General features: G+C 46.4%; 1 protein-coding gene across 2 annotated transcripts in view; it reads right to left on the bottom strand.

Annotated features, from left to right (window-relative positions):
- Positions 1-22,672, bottom strand: part of ADAMTS12 (ADAM metallopeptidase with thrombospondin type 1 motif 12) — a 560,388-nt gene that overhangs the window by 512,054 nt on the left and 25,662 nt on the right. The window contains exons 1-2 of one of the 2 annotated variants that reach the window (XM_056545379.1): positions 22,276-22,358; positions 7,769-8,130 (exon numbers count right to left, since the gene is read on the bottom strand). In XM_056545379.1, the coding sequence (XP_056401354.1) occupies positions 7,769-8,130; positions 22,276-22,351 (438 nt within the window). In that variant the 5' untranslated portion in view covers positions 22,352-22,358. Of the gene's footprint in view, positions 1-7,768; positions 8,131-22,275; positions 22,359-22,672 lie in introns of those variants that run through there. The other variant, XM_056545369.1, reaches the window with a different exon arrangement.

Here is a 22,672-nt window from a genome sequence, read left to right on the forward strand (position 1 = left end):
GCTGCGTATTTGCTGCTGCATATTTTATTTCCTATTGAAGTCAATGGGTTAGAAAATATGCAGCAGCAAAAACACAGCAAATACGCAATAAATATACGCCAGGTGGGAACGTACCCTGAAAGGGGTTATCCAGGAAAAATACTTTTTTTTATATATGAACTGGCTCCAGAAAGTTAAACAGATTTGTAAATGACTTCTAATAAAAAAAATCTTAATCCTTTCAGTACTTATGAGCTTCTGAAGTTGAGTTGTTCTTTTCTGTCTAAGTGCTCTCTGATGACACGTGTCTCGGGAACCGCCCAGTTTAGAAGAGGTTTGCTATGGGGATTTTCTTCTAAACTGGGCGGTTCCCGAGACACGTGTCATCAGAGAGGACTTAGACAGAAAAGAACAACTCAACTTCAGAAGCTCATAAGTACTGAAAGGATTAACATTTTTTAATAGAAGTAATTTACAAATCTGTTTAACTTTCTGGAGCCAGTTGATATATATATATATTTATATATATAAAAAGTTTTTTTTTCCTGGATAACCCCTTTAACCCTTAGGCTAGCAGAGTGCAGCAGTGCCTGATTGCCTTTGTTTCTACATTGTTCTTAGCAAAATAAAACTTTTTGGTTTCCCTCTTTTTACATTCCAATTTTTTGCATTCAAACACTTTGAGGATTCATACTGCTCCTCTGGCAGAAACAATACACTTTTTCTCTATTCTGGCTCTATTCACATGACGCTTCTGCAGACGTATTCTGCTTAAATGAGAATATTCAGAACTGCTGAGAAATCAACAACAACAAATCCTTCAGTCAGCGTCTGCATGGCTGCTCCCATTCTTCCACAAAGGATAGAGTTCTTCAAAGTAATCCTAAAAATGCCAAGCAAGCGGAGCTACGTATTGTTTAAAACCAAGGTCCAAAACAGGCAGCTGGTAAGGCGGCCGCCTCACTATCAGCAGACGACTCCTGGCTGCTTTATATGGGGATTCATTTCTATGAAGCAAAAAAAAGCAACAGCTGTTCCCCTGCATTCTGAATATCAAGCAGAAAACGTGAGCTGTAATTCTCACACATAAACACAGACCGAAAAGGGCCACCCTGTTTTGTCTAAATTTAAAGGAATCTCCCCATTTTGTGTAAATAGAGATTAATCTCTATGTGAATGAAAAGTCAGTGAATCAGAAAACTCTAGTTTATAATTTAATGGCAGAAATTCTGTACATAGCTAGTCCTGCTCTCAGCTGAGAAGTGGAGACAATTGTATCCAGTCTAGACAATGCTCTGTGAGCTAAACAGCCTGGACTCCAGACTGATACATTGTACATAGCTAGTCCTGCTCTCAGCTGAGAAGTGGAGACAATTGTATCCAGTCTAGACAATGCTCTGTGAGCTAAACATCCTGGACTCCAGACTGATACATTGTACATAGCTAGTCCTGCTCTCAGCTGAGAAGTGGAGGCAATTGTATCCAGTCTAGACAATGCTCTGTGAGCTAAACAGCCTGGACCCCAGACTAATACATTGTACATAGCTAGTCCTGCTCTCAGCTGAGAAGTGGAGGCAATTGTATCCAGTCTAGACAATGCTCTGTGAGCTAAACAGCCTGGACCCCAGACTAATACATTGTACATAGCTAGTCCTGCTCTCAGCTGAGAAGTGGAGACAATTGTATCCAGTCTAGACAATGCTCTGTGAGCTAAACAGCCTGGACTCCAGACTGATACATTGTACATAGCTAGTCCTGCTCTCAGCTGAGAAGTGGAGACAATTGTATCCAGTCTAGACAATGCTCTGTGAGCTAAACATCCTGGACTCCAGACTGATACATTGTACATAGCTAGTCCTGCTGCTCTCAGCTGAGAAGTGGAGGCAATTGTATCCAGTCTAGACAATGCTCTGTCAGCTAAACAGCCTGGACTCCAGACTGATACATTGTACATAGCTAGTCCTGCTCTCAGCTGAGAAGTGGAGGCAATTGTATCCAGTCTAGACAATGCTCTGTGAGTTAAACATCCTGGACTCCAGACTGATACATTGTACATAACTAGTCCTGTTCTCAGCTGAGAAGTGGAGACATTATCCAGTCTAGACAATGCTCTGTGAGCTAAACATCCTGGACTCCAGACTGATAGATTGTACATAACTAGTCCTGCTCTCAGCTGAGAAGTGGAGACAATTGTATCCAGTCTAGACAATGCTCTGTGAGCTAAACATCCTGGACTCCAGACTGATACATTGTACATAGCTAGTCCTGCTCTCAGCTGAGAAGTGGAGACAATTGCATCCAGTCTAGACAATGCTCTGTGAGCTAAACATCCTGGACTCCAGACTGATACATTGTACATAGCTAGTCCTGCTCTCAGCTGAGAAGTGGAGACAATTGTATCCAGTCTAGACAATGCTCTGTGAGATAGTGAGACTGAAATTTCCAAAAATACGTATTGACAAGCCACAAAGCTTCTGGGAGAATGTCATATGGACAGATAGACCAACACTAAAGTGTTTGGCAGGTCCCCTCAGCTCTATGTTCACAGACCTACAAAGAAATTAACACTGTACCTACTAGAAAACGTGGAGGAGGCTCTTTAATATTTTCATCTGACATCGGGTATCAATGAAATGATCTGCCCAGTGTAAGGAAGCTTGGTGTCAGTCACAGGTCATGGGTCGTCCACCAGGATAATTACCCAAAACACATGGCTAAAAACACCCAAGAATGGATAGGATCCTATGGAACATCTATGGAAGGAGCTTAAATCTGCAGTCTGGAGAAGACACCTTCACACCTGAGACAGCTGGAGCAGGATCTTATGAGGAGTGGGCCAAGATACCTGCAGTCTGGAGAAGACACCTTCACACCTGGGACAGCTGGAGCAGGATCTTATGAGGAGTGGGCCAAGATACCTGCAGTCTGGAGAAGACACCTTCACACCTGAGACAGCTGGAGTAAGATCTTATGAGGAGTGGGCCAAGATACCTGCAGTCTGGAGAAGACACCTTCACACCTGAGACAGCTGGAGTAAGATCTTATGAGGAGTGGGCCAAGATACCTGCAGTCTGGAGAAGACACCTTCACACCTGAGACAGCTGGAGTAAGATCTTATGAGGAGTGGGCCAAGATACCTGCAGTCTGGAGAAGACACCTTCACACCTGAGACAGCTGGAGCAGGATCTTATGAGGAGTGGGCCAAGATACCTGCAGTCTGGAGTAGACACCTTCACACCTGAGACAGCTGGAGTAAGATCTTATGAGGAGTGGGCCAAGATACCTGCAGTCTGGAGAAGACACCTTCACACCTGAGACAGCTGGAGTAAGATCTTATGAGGAGTGGGCCAAGATACCTGCAGTCTGGAGAAGACACCTTCACACCTGAGACAGCTGGAGTAAGATCTTATGAGGAGTGGGCCAAGATACCTGCAGTCTGGAGTAGACACCTTCACACCTGAGACAGCTGGAGTAAGATCTTATGAGGAGTGGGCCAAGATACCTGCAGTCTGGAGAAGACACCTTCACACCTGAGACAGCTGGAGTAAGATCTTATGAGGAGTGGGCCAAGATACCTGCAGTCTAGAGAAAACACCTTCACACCTGAGACAGCTGGAGCAGGATCTTATGAGTAGTGGGCCAAAATACCTGCAGTCTGGAGAAGACACCTTCCCCCCTGAGACAGCTGGAGTAAGATCTTATGAGTAGTGGGCCAAAATACCTGGAGGAGACACCTTCACACCTGAGACAGCTGGAGCAGGATCTTATGAGGAGTGGGCCAAGATACCTGCAGTCTGGAGAAGACACCTTCACACCTGAGACAGCTGGAGCAGGATCTTATGAGGAGTGGGCCAAGATACCTGCAGTCTGGAGGAGACACCTTCACACCTGAGACAGCTGGAGCAGGATCTTATGAGGAGTGGGCCAAGATACCTGCAGTCTGGAGAAGACACCTTCACACCTGAGACAGCTGGAGTAAGATCTTATGAGGAGTGGGCCAAGATACCTGCAGTCTGGAGAAGACACCTTCACACCTGAGACAGCTGAAGCAGGATCTTATGAGGAGTGGGCCAAGATACCTACAGTCTGGAGAAGACACCTTCACACCTGAGACAGCTGGAGCAGGATCTTATGAGGAGTGGGCCAAGATACCTGCAGTATGGAGGAGACACCTTCACACCTGAGACAGCTGGAGCAGGATCTTATGAGTAGTGGGCCAAAATACCTGCAGTCTAGAGAAGACACCTTCCCCCCTGAGACAGCTGGAGTAAGATCTTATGATTAGTGGGCCAAAATACCTGGAGGAGACACCTTCACACCTGAGACAGCTGGAGCAGGATCTTATGAGGAGTGGGCCAAGATACCTGCAGTCTGGAGGAGACACCTTCACACCTGAGACAGCTGGAGCAGGATCTTATGAGGAGTGGGCCAAGATACCTGCAGTCTGGAGAAGACACCTTCACACCTAAGACAGCTGGAGTAAGATCTTATGAGGAGTGGGCCAAGATACCTGCAGTCTGGGGAAGACACCTTCACACCTGAGACAGCTGGAGCAGGATCTTATGAGGAGTGGTCAAGATACCTGCAGTCTGGAGAAGACACCTTCACACCTGAGACAGCTGAAGCAGTATATTATGAGGAGTGGGCCAAGATACCTGCAGTCTGGAGAAGACACATTCACACCTGAGACAGCTGGAGCAGGATCGTATGAGGAGGGGCCAAGATACCTGCAGTCTGGAGAAGACACCTTCACACCTGAGACAGCTGGAGCAGGATCTTATGAGGAGTGGGCCAAGATACCTACAGTCTGGAGAAGACACCTTCACACCTGAGACAGCTGGAGCAGTATCTTATGAGGAGTGGCCAAGATACCTGGAGGAGACACCTTCACACCTGATACAGCTGGAGCAGGATCTTATGAGGAGTGGGCCAAGATACCCACAGTCTGGAGAAGACACCTTCCCCCCTGAAACAGCTGGAGCAGGATCTTATGAGTAGTGGGCCAAAATACCTGGAGGAGACACCTTCACACCTGAGACAGCTGGAGGAGTATCTTATGAGGAGTGGGCCAAAATACCTGGAGGAGACACCTTCACACCTGAGACAGCTGGAGCAGGATATTATGAGGAGTGGGCCAAGATACCTGCAGTCTGGAGAAGACACCTTCACACCTGAGACAGCTGGAGCAGGAACTTATGAGGAGTGGCCAATATGCCTGCAGTCTGGAGAAGACACCTTCACACCTGAGACAGCTGGAGCAGTATCTTATGAGGAGTGGGGCCAAGATACCTACAGTCTGGAGAAGACACCTTCACACCTGAGATAGCTGGAGCAGGATCTTATGAGGAGTGGCCAAGATACCTACAGTCTGGAGAAGACACCTTCACACCTGAGACAGCTGGAGCAGTATCTTATGAGGAGTGGGCCAAGATACCTGGAGGAGACACCTTCACACCTGAGACAGCTGGAGCAGTATCTTATGAGGAGTGGGGCCAAGATACCTGGAGGAGACACCTTCACACCTGAGACATCTGGAGCAGTATCTTATGAGGAGTGGGGCCAAGATACCTGGAGGAGACACCTTCACACCTGAGACAGCTGGAGCAGGATCTTATGAGGAGTGGCCAAGATACCTACAGTCTGGAGAAGACACCTTCACACCTGAGACAGCTGGAGCAGGATCTTATGAGGAATGGCCAAGATACCTACAGTCTGGAGAAGACACCTTCACACCTGAGACAGCTGGAGCAGGATCTTATGAGGAGTGGGCCAAGATACCTACAGTCTGGAGAAGACCCCTTCACACCTGAGACAGCTGGAGCCGAATCTTATGAGGAGTGGGCCAAGATACCTGCAGTCTGGAGAAGACACCTTCACACCTGAGACAGATGGAGCAGTATACCTGGAGGTACCCAAGATACCTGGAGGAGACACCTTCACACCTGAGACAGCTGGACCAGAGACAAGTGCAGAAGTCTGCATTGATAGTTACAGAAATGGTTGGATTGTAGTGAGGCCTCAGAAGGTTGTGCAACAAAATATTAAATTCAGGGACCCAATTTTTTGTCCAAGACAGTTTCATTATTTAGTCTTTTAAATAATTTTGTTGAACCACAATCCACAAGCAATGTCCGAGTGGCCATCAGTTAGTGTTTTAGGGTTTTTAGGGTTTTAGGGTTTTTCTGTCCCTGTCGAAAGGGGATCAACAATTTTTTCCACATCTGTATGTATACTTTTAGTGTTCAGCAGTTTGTCGTTGAGCCTATTCTCCATGGTAAAGTGACGTCATCTATAATTGACTATAATGCCTTTTCCTAATGACCCATGTCCCATTTATGTTGTTCAGATTGGTTTGTTTACTGACTGTTGATAAAGTCTGATGTGAGGGCCACAACACATCCAGTTCTGCTGGAATAAAGTGGATTTACTTGCATGAAAAAGACGAGTGCAGTGGTTATTTCACTTACTTTTATTGAGTACATTGCGTAAACATCCACAGAGCAGGGGGAAAACAAATAAGTAAAAAGAGCTGATTTTTAGAGCAGTGGCCATTAAAGGGGTGCTCCTCCCCATGACATCTAATCCCCTATTCAGCACTGCGTCATTGTGAATATAGAAGCTTGGGGTTTTCATGTTTGTTACGTGACCTCCTCCATTCATGCCCATGAGAGGGGGTGTTACGGCTAGTACATAGCCATCAAACCTCCTCCCATATACATGAATAGAAGGGATGTGACAGCTGTGGTCGCCCGTCATCCGGCATGGAGCGGAGCTCGCTCCTTGCAGCGGATTTTGGGGTTTCTGGAGGCGGGGGGAGTGTCAGGCCACTGGGAGATAAGATATCTAGGGACAAAGTACCCCTTTCGGTACCGGCAGACAAAGTCTGGTTATTGACAAATCTGTTCTGCTCAAGGAAGACATGATTGTATGAACCATACCCCAAAACAAACCATTTTCAAAAGACCTCAGAAACCATGTTTTGTCGACACACAAAGCTGGAAAAAACAACAAAAAAAAGTATTGCAAAGAAATGGAGGTACATCAGTCCCCGGAATAACATTTCAGGACGTAATGATACAATCCAATTTAGAAATTCTACCCCGAGTAATCAAGTGTTTATATTGCATGTAATCCAGACATCAATTGTAACGTTGGCATCATGATTATTATTATAATTCATATTATTATAATTAATATTATTATTATTTTTCGTTGATAAACACTATCAACACAACCACCAGGGCTGAGCATGGCCTAAGGTCCACCAGTGAGGTCAACTATTGTCCACGAATTTATAATTGAATTAAAATACACAGACAGAATAATATGTCAGATTATGTTCCCTCCATCAAAGCCAATAAATTGTGCAATATTTAGTAGACAGATAACAGTTCCTTATGTTTAATCGCAACGGAAGGTACTGACTGCAACAACATTGATGCAAAACATGAGGATGACACGTTGTAAGGCAGTATTTTCCAAAAAAGTGTACCTATACCTGTTGCAAAACTACAACTCCCAGCATGCCTGGACAGCCGTTGGCTGTCCAGGCATGCTGAGAGTTGCAGTTTTGCATCAGTTGGAGGCACCCTGTTTGGGAAACAACAGTTTCAAACCTTATGAAGATTCTACCATATATAAAGCATTGCCAAGTGTTATATATGGTACAATCTAATGCTTGGTTACCTTTAACAATTTGGTCATAAGATGTTTTTTTTAACATCTCAGATAAAAATGCTCATAAGATATTTACATATCATCAATGAATGGAACAGAAGGTTTTTCTTACCAGTCCATCACAAGCACTTATAGCTGCGTAACCGAACCCAACATCTGGTTGTTGTTGTACCGTGCCGGAGAAATGGCAGGAGACTCCCGATCGGGGGGTAATCCTTACTCCACTTTGGTTTCCAGTTCTTCTTTCGAGAATATAATTATCAGACACAAATCCTTCATTTACGGTTAAGTTGAAATATAAGTCCTTTGTTCCCTGCCGAATCCTGTAGTGCACCTTCTCAGAACGGGTGTCTCGCTTTCTTCTCTTGAGATTTTCATGATGAGTTAGATTATAGGACAAGAAGTTTCCATACTCGTCTACCTTGACGGGATCAACCAGTTCATACGCTGGTGGTAAGGTCTTGGTACGATGGTCTAAAACAATGGGAAGATGATAGAACTCATAATATCTCGTGGTGACAATTTATCAGTACTGTATTAATACATTTGAAAGTCTATCAACATTTTACGGTATGCACAATATACAATTTGCCTACAGTAACTAATCACAGTTTTCATTTTCCAGAGCACCATGAGAAATGTAAGTCTAGCTATGATTGGTTACTTTGGTCAACAAGGTCTAGCTATGATTGGTTACTTTGGTCAACAAGGTCTAGCTATGATTGGTTACTTTGGTCAACAAGGTCTAGCTATGATTGGTTACTTTGGTCAACAAGGTCTAGCTATGATTGGTTACTTTGGTCAACAAGGTCTAGCTATGATCGGTTATTTTGGTCAAAAAGGTCTGCTCTAAAATTGGACATTATTGATAAAATGAGGCCCAATGTCTCCTCCAAGCTTACAAAGATTGCCTACTTTCAAAATCAGGAAGTCAATATTTTAACATTTTACGTTAAGCATGCCCCCAAACTAAAAAAAAAAAATGCATATGACAAAAAATGCATATATCAAATTACAGACTCCAGACCTGTCACCAAACAAATTCAGACAACAGACCACACTCCCTAAACAAATAGAGACTCCAGACCACACTCCCTAAACAAATAGAGACTCCAGACCACACTTCCTTAACAAATAGAGACTCCGGATCACACTCCCTAAAAAAATAGAGACTCCAGACCACACTCCCTAAACAAATAGAGACTCCAGACCACACTCCCTAAATAAATACAGACTCCAGATCACACTTCCTAAATAAATACAGACTCCAGACCACACTTCCTAAATAAATGCAGACTCCTATTAACGCCTTAATGACCCATAGATTTTTTTTATTTTTTTTTATTTTTTTTTTGGTTCATGTTTTTTTGCTTCTCACATTCTAAGTCCAATGACTTTTTTTTATTTTTCCACTGACAAAGTTGTATAAGGGCTTCTTTTTTGTGGGACAAGTTGTACTTTTAATTAGCAGAGACAGCGATAGCAGTGATTTACCAAGACTGACTGTTTCATGTGACATTTAGAGGTCTTACTTTACGCAATAAAGTAAATAGTGAGTGCCGTCTTCTGTTGCTTCTTTCCTTACATGGTTCACACATGGTTCACACACCCCGATATCAGAGTAGGTGCGAACACACGGTTTGGACCCTCTGCTGTATGTGTAGTTGCCCCTAGTGGTGCATGTGCCGGATTACCTGTCTTCTTTTATGATAGTCTTTTATTTCCAGTTTTAGCTTCGACCCCGGCTTTCGGCAATATTTTACTTTAAAAGCACGAAGCCTCACGACTGAGTTAATTTTATCTGACTTTTAACATTCCAGTTCCTCCTGCAGCTGTGTATGAAATATTCGGCTATAAAAGGGGAAATATTTCTGCTCTGAACATCCAGTCTGCCCGTGAATGTCACCTAATAGGACTCTCATAAACTTCAAAACCTTACAAAACCAAAATTATAAGAGAAATGTATTTCAAACTTGCAGTGGCGAAAGACAAAAAAAAAAAAAAAAAAACAGCGCCACATTTGTCCTTGGATTGTTTCTGGTATTGCAGCTGCAGAGATGTGACAAAAGAAGCCCCCAGAGAAGACAGCATGAGAGCAGAAGGGGCCCATGAAAGGGGGCAATAGAGAAACTAGGTGGTAGGTGTGAAGGGGTTAAGTATCGTGGTGTGTGAGGTGGGAAAGAAGGAGGGGGGTGGCCTTTAGGAAGGTTTAAAAAGGACAAAGGGTCAGGAAAGGGGGGCAGTGGTAGAGAGTGCACAATAAAAGTTGCCCACCCACCCTTTACATTTGTTGGGGGCTTCCCTTACTTGCTTTCTCCGCCGAAGCAGCAGGAGCTAGAGGGAGACTTGTAGGCACTTTAAGGGTAGGGTCACATGTAACGGATTCGCCGGTGACCGACCTATATTGTGCCTCCTGCTGTTACCCCCCCCTCATCGCTACACCGCGATGTCCGAGTGTACTCCGCAACTCGCAGGCTCCCAGTGTGGCTGCTCAGAGCGGCAGATTGTGGCTGCAAGCAGGCCAGGGGGTGGGGCGAGATGTTTTTGGCAACAGCAGGAGGCACAATATGGGGCAGATCCGTTACTGTGACCCTACCCTAAGAGAGGAGAGCCATGGGCTCGGAGATAATGGTATGGTGTGGCTGGGGGGGGGGGGGGGGGAGTACTCAGTTGGTTGTGGGAGTGAGGTCCTAAAGGGGAAGTAGTTGGTTGCTATGGGAAATTCAGCAACTTTTCCTCTAGATAGGTTTTGATAAATGTCCCCCATTGTGTGTATATATGTATATATGTGCGTATGCAGGGGCGGACATATTGCCTGTGAAGCCGATTCAGCTGTGGGCCCCCTCACACGACACACACGTGAGCCCCCTCACACACTGACTCGCCGCTGCTTACTGTTCTAAAGCGACCGCGGCGCATAGTCGCGCTGAGAGCCAACCTGGGTCTGTCAAGGGACGTCCCACAAGTGATGTACCTCCTTAGACCAGCGCAGGAAAACGTCAGTGACGTCACTCGTCAAGCACCTCCCGGAGTGGAGAAGCGCTGCGCAGGCCAGGTAAGTGTGTCTATGTGTGTGTGTGTCTGTGTGTTGGGAGGGGGGGGGGGCTATGCTACCTAATGTGGGGAAACTACTACCTAATGTGGGGAACTATGCTACCTAATGTGGGGAAACTATGCTTCCTAATGTGGGGGGGGGGGTGTAAATAAGCTGCGGCATATGGGGGACCTTAATAAATAATTAACAACTGATATTAGGAGGGGGCCCTCTGCTGTCTGTGTCCACCCCTGTGTGTATGTGTGTATGTTCCAGCATAAAATGGTTTAAGATGTTAACATTGGTATAAGTTTGGTCACATGTTACTTATAAGTCAACTACAAACATAGGATAGGTAAATTAACCCTTACCCACCCCTATTTGCCAGGGTCGTGGTTTTTGTTTAATGTCCCATACAAGTCTAGGGGGAAATACTGCATAACTTTCAGATGGCTGGAGATATTTCGATAATACTTGTTACATGTTGTCACATGTTACTTATATGTCCACTAAAAAAATAGGATAGTTAATTTAACCCTAACCTACCCCCATTTGCGAGTGTCAGGGGTTTTGTTTAAAGTCCCATGCAAGTCTATGGGAAATGTATGTTCCAGCATAACTTCTGTACGGCTGGAGTTATTTTGATGATACTGGTTCACATTATGGTTAAGATTTATTAAACTGTGTAAGAGAAAACCTGGAGTGATTTTCCCATAGCAGCCAATCGCAGCTCAGCTGTCACCTTACCTCAGCTCGTTAGCTGAGCTGTGATTGGCTGCTGTGGGAAAATCTCTCCACTTTTTCTCTTACACAGTTTGATAAATCTGGGCCTATATGTCAAATAAAAATATTTTATGTTGATATAAATTAACCCTAACCTACCCCCCTTGTGTGAAGTATGGGGTTTTTGTTTCAAATCCCATGCGAGTATATGGGCCTTTAAGTACCTTACTCCACAAGCTCTGCTCTGCATCTCCTGGTGAGTGCGTCAATCTGCCTTGCAAGCCACACCCTGCATGCATGCCACGCCCCATCTCACAAAGACACGCCCACCCTTTAAGTCACACCCCTTTTTTTTTAAACCATTTTTGTGCATTGGTCTGGCTTGCAAATCACGCCCACTCCCAAAAAGCCACGTCCCTTTATATTTTTGGCCCCACCTGAGGATGGGATATAAAGAGGGGATAAAAGGTTGGGATATGAGGAGGAGATATGAGGACGGGATAGGAGGACGGGATAGAAGGACGGGATAGAAGGACTGTCACGATTCGGCTGGCAGGAGGTGGATCCTCTGTGCCAGAGAGGGATTGGCGTGGACCGTGCTAGTGGACCGGTTCTAAGTTACTACTGGTATTCACCAGAGCCCGCCGCAAAGCGGGATGGTCTTGCAGCGGCGGTAGTAACCAGGTCGTATCCACTAGCAACGGCTCAACCTCTCTGACTGCTGAAGATAGGCGCGGTACAAGGGAGTAGACAGGAGCAAGGTCGGACGTAGCAGAAGGTCGGGGCAGGCAGCAAGGATCGTAGTCAGGGGCAACGGCAGGAGGTCTGGAACACAGGCTAGGAACACACAAGGAACGCTTTCACTGGCACAATGGCAACAAGATCCGGCGAGGGAGTGCAGGGGAAGTGAGGTATAAATAGGGAGTGCACAGGTGAACACACTGATTAAGCCAACTGCGCCAATCAGCGGCGCAGTGGCCCTTTAAATCGCAGAGACCCGGCGCGCGCGCGCCCTAAGGAGCGGGGCCGCGCGCGCCGGGACAGGACCGACGGAGAGCGAGTCAGGTACGGGAGCCGGGGTGCGCATCGCGAGCGGGCACCACCCGCATCGCGAATCGCATCCCGGCTGGGAGAGGTATCGCAGCGCACCCGATCAGCAGATCTGACCTGGGCGCTGCAGTTGCGAGGATGTTGCGAGCGCTCCGGGGAGGAGCGGGGACCCGGAGCGCTCGGCATAACAGTACCCCCCCCCTTGGGTCTCCCCCTCTTCTTGGAGCCTGAGAACCTGAGGACCAGACTTTTGTCTAGGATGTTGTCCTCAGGTTCCCAGGATCTCTCTTCTGGACCACAGCCCTCCCAATCAACCAAAAAAATTTTTTTTCCTCTGACCGTCTTGGAGGCCAGTATCTCCTTCACGGAGAAGATGTCAGAAGAGCCGGAAACAGGAGTGGGAGAAACAAGTTTGGGAGAGAAACGGTTGATGATGAGAGGTTTAAGGAGAGAGACATGGAAGGCATTGGGAATACGAAGAGAAGGAGGAAGAAGGAGTTTGTAAGAGACAGGATTAATCTGGCACAAGACTTTGAAAGGACCAAGATAGCGTGGTCCCAGTTTGTAACTGGGGACACGAAAGCGGACATATTTAGCGGAGAGCCATACCTTGTCTCCGGGAGCAAAGATGGGGGGAGTTCTTCTTTTCTTATCGGCAAACCTTTTCATGCGAGATGAAGCCTGTAACAGAGAATTTTGGGTCTCTTTCCATATGGTGGAAAGATCACGAGTCACTTCATCCACAGCGGGCAAACCAGAGGGCAAGGGAGTAGGGAGGGGGGGAAGAGGGTGACGGCCGTACACCACGAAAAATGGGGATTTAGCAGAAGATTCAGAGACTCTGAAGTTGTATGAGAATTCGGCCCATGGTAGAAGATCTGCCCAGTCATCCTGGCGGGAGGAAACAAAATGCCGTAAATAGTCACCCAGAACCTGGTTAATTCTTTCTACTTGCCCATTGGATTGAGGATGATAAGCAGAAGAGAAGTTTAATTTAATCTTGAGTTGTTTACAGAGAGCCCTCCAGAATTTTGACACGAATTGGACGCCTCTATCCGAGACGATCTGCGTGGGCAAACCGTGAAGACGAAAAATGTGTACAAAAAATTGTTTTGCCAACTGAGGCGCTGAAGGAAGACCAGGAAGAGGAATAAAATGTGCCATCTTGGAAAATCGATCAACGACCACCCAAACAACAGTGTTGCCACGGGATGGGGGTAGGTCTGTAATAAAGTCCATACCAATCAGAGACCAAGGCTGTTCGGGGACAGGCAGAGGATGAAGGAGACCAGCAGGCTTCTGGCGAGGAGTCTTATCCCGGGCACAGACAGTACAGGCCCGCACAAAATCAACAACATCCGTCTCCAGAGTCGGCCACCAATAGAAACGAGAGATGAGTTGCAAGGACTTTTTGATGCCCGCATGGCCTGCGAGGTGGAAGGAGTGACCCCATTTGAGAATCCCGAGACGTTGGCGTGGAGAAACGAAGGTCTTCCCTGGAGGAGTTTGCCTGATGGAGGCTGGAGAAGTGGAGATCAGACAGTCAGGAGGAATGATGTGTTGCGGAGAGACCTCTACTTCCGAGGCATCCGAGGAACGAGAGAGAGCATCGGCCCTAATGTTCTTGTCGGCAGGGCGAAAATGAATTTCAAAGTTAAAACGGGCAAAGAACAACGACCACCCGGCCTGGCGAGGATTCAGCCGTTGGGCAGACTGGAGATAGGAGAGATTCTTGTGATCGGTGTAAATGATAACTGGAAATTTTGATCCCTCCAGCAGATGCCTCCATTCCTCAAGTGCCAATTTAATGGCCAGTAGTTCTCGATCCCCGATGGAGTAGTTCCTCTCCGCCGGAGAGAAGGTCCTAGAAAAAAAACCACAAGTAACAGCATGCCCGGAAGAATTTTTTTGTAGAAGGACCGCTCCAGCTCCCACTGAGGAGGCATCAACCTCCAATAGGAAGGGTTTAGATGGGTCAGGTCTGGAGAGCACGGGAGCAGAAGAAAAGGCAGACTTGAGCCGTATAAATGCGTCTTCCACTTGGGGAGACCAGGACTTAGGATTGGCATTCTTCTTGGTTAAAGCCACGATAGGAGCCACAATAGTGGAAAAATGTGGAATAAATTGTCTGTAATAATTGGCAAACCCCAAAAAAACGTTGGATAGCACGGAGTCCGGAGGGGCGTGGCCAATCTAAGACGGCAGAGAGTTTATCTGGGTCCATTTGTAATCCCTGGCCAGAGACCAAGTATCCTAGGAAAGGAAGAGATTGACATTCAAACAGACATTTCTCCATTTTGGCATAAAGTTGATTGTCTCGAAGTCTCTGAAGAACCATGCTGGCGGTGTTCTTCTAAGTTGGCAGAAAAAATCAGAATATCGTCCAGATACACAACAACACAGGAATATAAGAGATCACGAAAAATTTCATTAACAAAGTCTTGGAAGACGGCAGGGGCGTTGCACAGGCCAAAGGGCATGACCAGATACTCAAAGTGTCCATCTCTGGTGTTAAATGCAGTTTTCCATTCGTCCCCCTCCCTGATGCGGATGAGATTATAAGCACCTCTTAAGTCCAGTTTGGTAAAGATGTGGGCACCTTGAAGGCGATCAAAGAGTTCTGAGATAAGAGGTAGGGGGTAGCGGTTCTTTACCGTGATTTTATTAAGTCCGCGGTAATCAATGCAAAGACGTAGGGAGCCATCTTTTTTGGACACAAAGAAAAATCCAGCTCCGGCAGGAGAGGAGGATTTGCGGATAAACCCCTTTTTTAAATTTTCCTGGATGTATTCAGACATAGCAAGAGTCTCTGGGGCGGACAGAGGATAAATTCTGCCCCGGGGTGGAGTAGTGCCCGGGAGGAGGTCAATAGGACAGTCATAAGGCCTGTGAGGAGGGAGGTAAAGTCTCAGCTTGCTTTTTGCAAAATACGTCAGCATAGTCCATATAAGCCTTAGGGAGACCGGTTACAGGGGGAACCACAGGGTCACGGCAGGGAGTACTGGGAACCGGTTTAAGACAGTCCTTGAAACAAGAAGTACCCCAGCTCTTGATCTCTCCTGTGGACCAATCAAGGGTTGGGGAATGGCGTTGAAGCCACGGTAGTCCAAGGAGAATTTCGGAAGTGCAATTGGAGAGGACCAAAAACTCAATTTTTTCGTGATGAGGTCCGATGCACATTAGGAGGGGTTCCGTGCGGTAACGCACGGTACAGTCCAATCTTTCATTGTTAACACAATTGATGTAGAGGGGTCTGGCGAGACTGGTCACCAGGATGTTGAACCTGTTGATGAGAGAGGCCAAAATAAAATTTCCTGCAGATCCGGAATCCAAGAAGGCCATAGTAGAGAAGGAGAAGGTGGAGGCAGATATCCGCACAGGCACAGTAAGGCGTGGAGAAGCAGAGTTGACATCAAGAACTGTCTCACCTTTGTGTGGAGTCAGCGTACGTCTTTCCAGGCGGGGAGGACGGATAGGACAATCCTTCAGGAAGTGTTCGGTACCGGCACAGTACAGGCAAAGATTCTCCATGCGGCGTTGTGTCCTCTCTTGAGGTGTCAAGCGAGACCGGTCAACTTGCATAGCCTCCACGGCGGGAGACACAGGAACGGATTGCAGAGGACCAGAGGAGAGAGGAGCCGGGGAGAAAAAACGCCTCGTGCGAACAAAGTCCATATCCTGGCGGAGCTCCTGACGCCTTTCGGAAAAACGCATGTCAATGCAAGTGGCTAGATGAATGAGTTCATGCAGGTTAGCAGGAATTTCTCGTGCGGCCAGAACATCTTTAATGTTGCTGGATAGGCCTTTTTTAAAGGTCGCGCAGAGGGCCTCATTATTCCAGGATAATTCGGAAGCAAGAGTACGGAATTGGATGGCGTACTCGCCAACGGAAGAATTACCCTGGACCAGGTTCAGCAGGGCAGTCTCAGCAGAAGAGGCTCGGGCAGGTTCCTCAAAGACACTTCGAATTTCCGAGAAGAAGGAGTGTACAGAGGCAGTGACGGGGTCATTGCGGTCCCAGAGCGGTGTGGCCCATGACAGAGCTTTCCCAGACAGAAGGCTGACTACGAAAGCCACCTTAGACCTTTCAGTAGGAAACTGGTCCGACATCATCTCCAAGTGCAGGGAACATTGTGAAAGAAAGCCACGGCAAAACTTAGAGTCCCCATCAAATTTATCCGGCAAGGTTAGTCGTAGGCCGGAAGCGGCCACTCGCTGCGGAGGAGGTGCAGGAGCTGGCGGAGGAGATGATTGCTGAAGCTGTGGTAGTAGCTGCTGTAGCATCACGGTCAGTTGAGACAGCTGGTGGCCTTGTTGCGCTATCTGTTGCGACTGCTGGGCAACCACCGTGGTGAGGTCGGCGACAGCTGGCAGTGGAACTTCAGCGGGATCCATGGCCGGATCTACTGTCACGATTCGGCTGGCAGGAGGTGGATCCTCTGTGCCAGAGAGGGATTGGCGTGGACCGTGCTAGTGGACCGGTTCTAAGTTACTACTGGTATTCACCAGAGCCCGCCGCAAAGCGGGATGGTCTTGCAGCGGCGGTAGTAACCAGGTCGTATCCACTAGCAACGGCTCAACCTCTCTGACTGCTGAAGATAGGCGCGGTACAAGGGAGTAGACAGGAGCAAGGTCGGACGTAGCAGAAGGTCGGGGCAGGCAGCAAGGATCGTAGTCAGGGGCAACGGCAGGAGGTCTGGAATACAGGCTAGGAACACACAAGGAACGCTTTCACTGGCACAATGGCAACAAGATCCGGCGAGGGAGTGCAGGGGAAGTGAGGTATAAATAGGGAGTGCACAGGTGAACACACTGATTAAGCCAACTGCACCAATCAGCGGCGCAGTGGTCCTTTAAATCGCAGAGACCCGGCGCGCGCGCGCCCTAAGGAGCGGGGCCGCGCGCGCCGGGACAGGACCGACGGAGAGCGAGTCAGGTACGGGAGCCGGGGTGCGCATCGCGAGCGGGCGCCACCCGCATCGCGAATCGCATCCCGGCTGGGAGAGGTATCGCAGCGCACCCGATCAGCAGATCTGACCGGGGCGCTGCAGTTGCGAGGATGTTGCGAGCGCTCCGGGGAGGAGCGGGGACCCGGAGCGCTCGGCGTAACAAGGACAGGATATGAGGACGGGATATGAGGACGGGATATGGGGACAGGATATGGGGACGGGATATGAGGTCGGGATATGAGGAAATGATGTGAGGACATGATGTGAGGACAATATATGAGGTTGGGATATGACAACAATATATGAGGACGGGATATGAGGTCAAAAGCTTCTTCCTTTGTTGCTTTTCCTACCCAACAAGTATTATAAAGGAAAAACCGGGCAACGCTGGGTACGCAAGTTATTTATAATTTAGAGTTTTATATGTTCTGTTATTTGATAAATGTAGGCCACTGTGGTCTTTCCACCATAGAATTGTGTCAGTGTTCTTACTTCCAACAAAGGAGGATGGAAGGTGTAAGGGTCACAGCGGACAATGACAATCCCCTAGTCAAGTGTTTGGAAGACAACAGCCATATTATTCTAAAGCTCCTTTACCGTATGCTTACACAAGCTTATTACCTAAAAGTTTCCCGCTTAAGCTTTGAGCAGAGGTTGGTGTTTCCACAACGCTGATCTATCCCATGTGAATGTACTCTTAGGGGGACATTTATCATTGTTGGCTCATTTATCATTGTTGGCTGTAGGATGCAGTTTTCCCTGACAGAATTTTTTTTTCTTTTGGCTAATTTGTGCCAAATTTACTACACTGCTCAAAAAAAATAAAGGGAACACTAAGATAACACATCAGCCAGGAAGCATAGGAACTAAAAAGTGGTCTGTGCTCACCACATGCAGAACCACCCCTTTATTGGAGGTGTCTTGCTAATTGCTTATAATTTCCACCAGTTGTCTGTTCCATTTGCACAACAGCATGTGAAATTGATTGACAATCAGTGTTGCTTCCTGAGTGGACAGTGTGATCTCACAGAAGTCTGATTGACTTGGAGTTACATTGTGTTGTTTAAGTGTTCCCTTTATTTTTTTGAGCAGTGTATAAAAGGTGTACGGCCTTAAAGGGGTATTCCAGGCAAAAACTTTTTTTTATATCAACTGGTTCCGGAAAGTTAAACAGATTTGTAAATTACTTCTATTAAAAAAATCTTAATCCTTCCAATAGTTATTAGCTTCTGAAGTTGAGTTGCTGTTTTCTGTCTAACTGCTTTCTGATGACTCATGTCCCGGGAGCTGTCCAGCTCCTATGGGGATATTTTCCCATCATGCAAGGGATATTCTCCCATCATGCACAGCTCCCGGGACGTGACATCATCAATGAGCAAATAGACAGAAAACTTCAGAAGCTAATAACTATCGGAAGGATTAAGATTTTTTAATAGAAGTAACTTACAAATCTGTTTACCTTTCCGAAGCCAGTTGATATATAAAAAAAGTTTTTGCCTGGAATACCTCTTTAATAAATATGGCTTCTTTTGAATTTTGCCTCAGCTTTTGCTGTCTCCAGCCACAATGCTACAGTTGCCTCGACATGGAATGAATTTGTGGCTTGTTTAAGGTCGAAGCGCCTTTTTATGCAACCTTTTACCAAAAAGTGCAAATAATAAATATCGTCCGCCGCTTCGGAAAGTGCCCACAGCTGGATTTCACAGTCAGTTTTAAAATAGATTCATCTTTTTGCCATCACAAAAATGACATAAACGCAATAGTAAATGTCCCCCTTAGGCCAGGTTTACACTACGGAATGTTTTGAGTATAATTCCACTGCTGTTAATGGGATTGCACTGCACAGTTCACACTACGGAGTGTAAAAGAGCCCTTAGGGTATATTCTGCTGCACTGTGCACATAGCAGAATTTCCACATCGGAAACTAAATGCAGGATTTCACAGCAGGATTCTGCAGTGGATTTTGCACTACAGGTTTTTCTGGTCAAACCTTCACTGCCATAAATTTCTGCAGATCCTCTCAAGCTCTATCAGGTTGAATGGAGACCATTGGTGGAAGCCATTTTCAGGTCTCTCCAGAGATGTTCCATTGGGTTTGGAGGGGCAAGCTGAGCATAACTAGCTTGCCCCCTGACTGGTGAGCAGTTAAGGGGTTAAGAAATATACAGGCAAGGTTTTTAGCCCCCTCCCCCGCCTGTAAAAACTTGTTGGTAACTATAGTGGTATGTCCCATGGGTGGGGGGGAAGGAGTGCACCAATCAGGGGTTTAATAGTTTCCCGGGCTTTCAGGGGCCCTCCCCTGGGTATTTATAGCTGTGGTGCCTCCCTTCCCCCCTCAATCTGCCCAGGACCCGGAGTTTTGCCCTCCCTCCCTCCCTTTTTGTATCTCTGTTTATTGTTAGTCACAGCTTGGCGGTAAGAAGACGGTGAAAGCGGGGTCAACCCGGGGTAGACCTCCACACAGGACAGTGTGGCAGCACCTCTCGGGTTGGCAAGAAGACAATCAGTGTCTTTGTTACAGTTAAATTGTTATTTATATAAGTAATTTTATAAATAAAGCTGTGGCCGATCCCCACCCATAAAAAGTTGAATTGTTGTTGTGTCAGTTATTATTTAATTAATTATTGTAATAAGGGGGAGGGGTAGTTATAGCCTGCTAGGAGCTAATTGGGTCTCAACAGTCCAGGTCAGGGCTCTGGTTGGGTCAAGAACATTCACAGAGTTGTCCCTAAGAAGCTCATGTGTTGTTTTGACTGTATGAGGAGAGGATTCTTTCTAGGCCGCTCTGCCATAAATCCCATATTGGTGGAGTTTTGCAGTGACGGTTGACCTTCTAGAGGTTTCTCCCATCTATACACAGGATCTTTGGAGCTTAGCCAGAGTGACCATTGGATTCTTGGTCACCTCTCTTAGGTCCTTCTCCCCCAAATGATTTAGTTTGGTGGGTTGGCCGCTCTAGGAAGAGTCCTGGTTGTTCCAAATTTCTTACATGTAAGAATTATGGAGGCCATTGTGTTCTTGGGAAACTCCAGTGCTGCAGAAATGTATTTTTGTACCCATCTCCAGATCCATGCTCCACACAATCCTGTCTCTGAGTTCTACAGGCAGCTCTTTCTACCTCATGGTTTGGTTTTTGCTCTAATATACATTGACAGCTGTGAGACCTTATATAGACAGAACTGTGTGTTTCCTAATCCTGTCCAATCACCTGAATTTACCACAGGTGACTCCAACCAAGGTGAAGAAACATCTCAGAGGTTATCAAGGGAAATGGGAGGAGCCACAGCTAAATATCAAGTTTAATAGCCAAGGGTCTATATGCTTATGTCCATGTGAAATTTTAGTTTTTTTCACTTATTAATACATTTCGCAAACAAATTCAAAAAATCGAGTCTCCCTTCATCATTACGGCTGATTGAGTCCAGTTTGATACCTTCATTTTCTTTTTTATTTTAGTTCAAGGAGCAACATAGCAAAATGTGAAAAGAGTGAAAGGGTCTGAAGACTTTCTGAATGCAGTGTACGTGAAATGTCATACATTGTTGGAGTCTGTAGATTCTGGCTGAATGGATCATCCCAGATAAATAATGGATAATTACGGTAGAAGAGATGAGATTCAGCAGCTCTGCCTTTATATTGTGCTTTTTCAGCATCATTGCATTAAATGGAAATGGCAGGAAAAAAGAAAACCGTATAAGATGGAAAGAGTGTGAAAGAGCAAACATACGGGACATAGGGGGAGATTTATCAATGCCTGTGCAGAGGAAAAGTTACCCAGTTGCCCATAGCAACCAATCAGAGTGCTTCTTTCATTTTGTAAAGTTCTTGTTAAAAATGAAAGAAGCGATCTGATTGGTTGCTACGGGCAACTGGGCAACTTTTCCTCTGGACAGGTTTTGATAAATCTCCCCCATACAATGTACTACAATAGGGATGGATAGAAGAATGCCTCAATAATGAAACACTGTGACCTGAAAATATGAACTACAACTGGTAGACATGACCTCTAGAGTTAACGGGGTACTCCACTGCTCAGCGTTTGGAACAAACTGTTCCGTGCACTGGAGCTGGCGCCGGAAGCTTGCGACATCATAGCTCTGCCCCCTCATGACGTCACATCCTACCCCCTCAATGCAAGTCTATGGCAGGAAGCGTGACAGCAGTCACGCCCCCTCCCATAGACTTGCATTGAGGGGGCGGGGTGTGACATCATGATGGGGCGAGGCTATGACATCACGAGCTCCCGGCGCCGGCTCCAGCTTTCGGAACAGTTTGTTCCAAACGCTGAGCAGCGGAGTACCTCTTTAACCTCTTAGTCTATATACACAGTTTTAAGTAGTACACTATTCATTCCCTTATAACTCGTCCCTATTGGAGTGTGGCACAAGAAAACACAACCCCTGCCTCGTGTTTCACCCCAACAGTCTGTCCCAGGCCTCCTCTTACCTCCTGCAACCTCTGTTACTCCTGTAACATCCCACTGGGTCCAGTCATATGCTTAAAAGGCCAAAAAAGTGCACCCCTTGGCCTGTCCCCAGCTAAATACCAAAGTCATTTACTATGGTTCCTGTGAGGGTATTGTTTGCATGTGGTTTTGCTACAGCGTTTCAACCCAGAGCTGTGGGGGAGATTTATCAAAACCTGTGCAGAGTAAAAGTTGCCCAGTTGCCCATAGCAACCAATCAGATCGCTTCTTTCATTTTCAAAAGGGCCTGTGGAAAATGAAAGAAGCGATCTGATTGGTTGCTATGGGCAGCTAGGCAACTTTTCCTTTGCACAGGTTTTGATAAATCTCCCCCTTTGCCTGATCCTCTATACCTTATACCCTCTTTTGTATTTGACCCAAACTGTTAACTACAAACCTGAGCTGCCTGCCATGGCAATGTGTCTGACGTCTCTGACCATGTATCGACCAATACTACTGTGCTGCCTGCCCATAAATTGCTTCTGCCTGACCACCTGGTGCCTTGTAGTGTTGAGCAGCATAGGCCATATTCGAATTTGCGATATTTTGCGAATATATGGACAAATATTCGTCATATATTCGCTAAATTCGCATATTTGTAATATTCGCGTTTTATTACATTCGCGTACGTGAAAATTAGCATGTGCGAAAATTTGCATATACAAAAATTAGCATAAGCGAAAATTTGCACGGCAGTCTCACACAGTAGTATTAGAGCCTTCTTTACACCACACAAGCTGGAAGCAGAGAGGGGTGATCACTGTGATGTGTACTGTGAATAAAAAACGAATATT

The sequence above is a fragment of the Hyla sarda genome, chromosome 1, assembly GCF_029499605.1.
Source record: "Hyla sarda isolate aHylSar1 chromosome 1, aHylSar1.hap1, whole genome shotgun sequence".
Lineage (NCBI taxonomy): Eukaryota > Metazoa > Chordata > Amphibia > Anura > Hylidae > Hyla > Hyla sarda.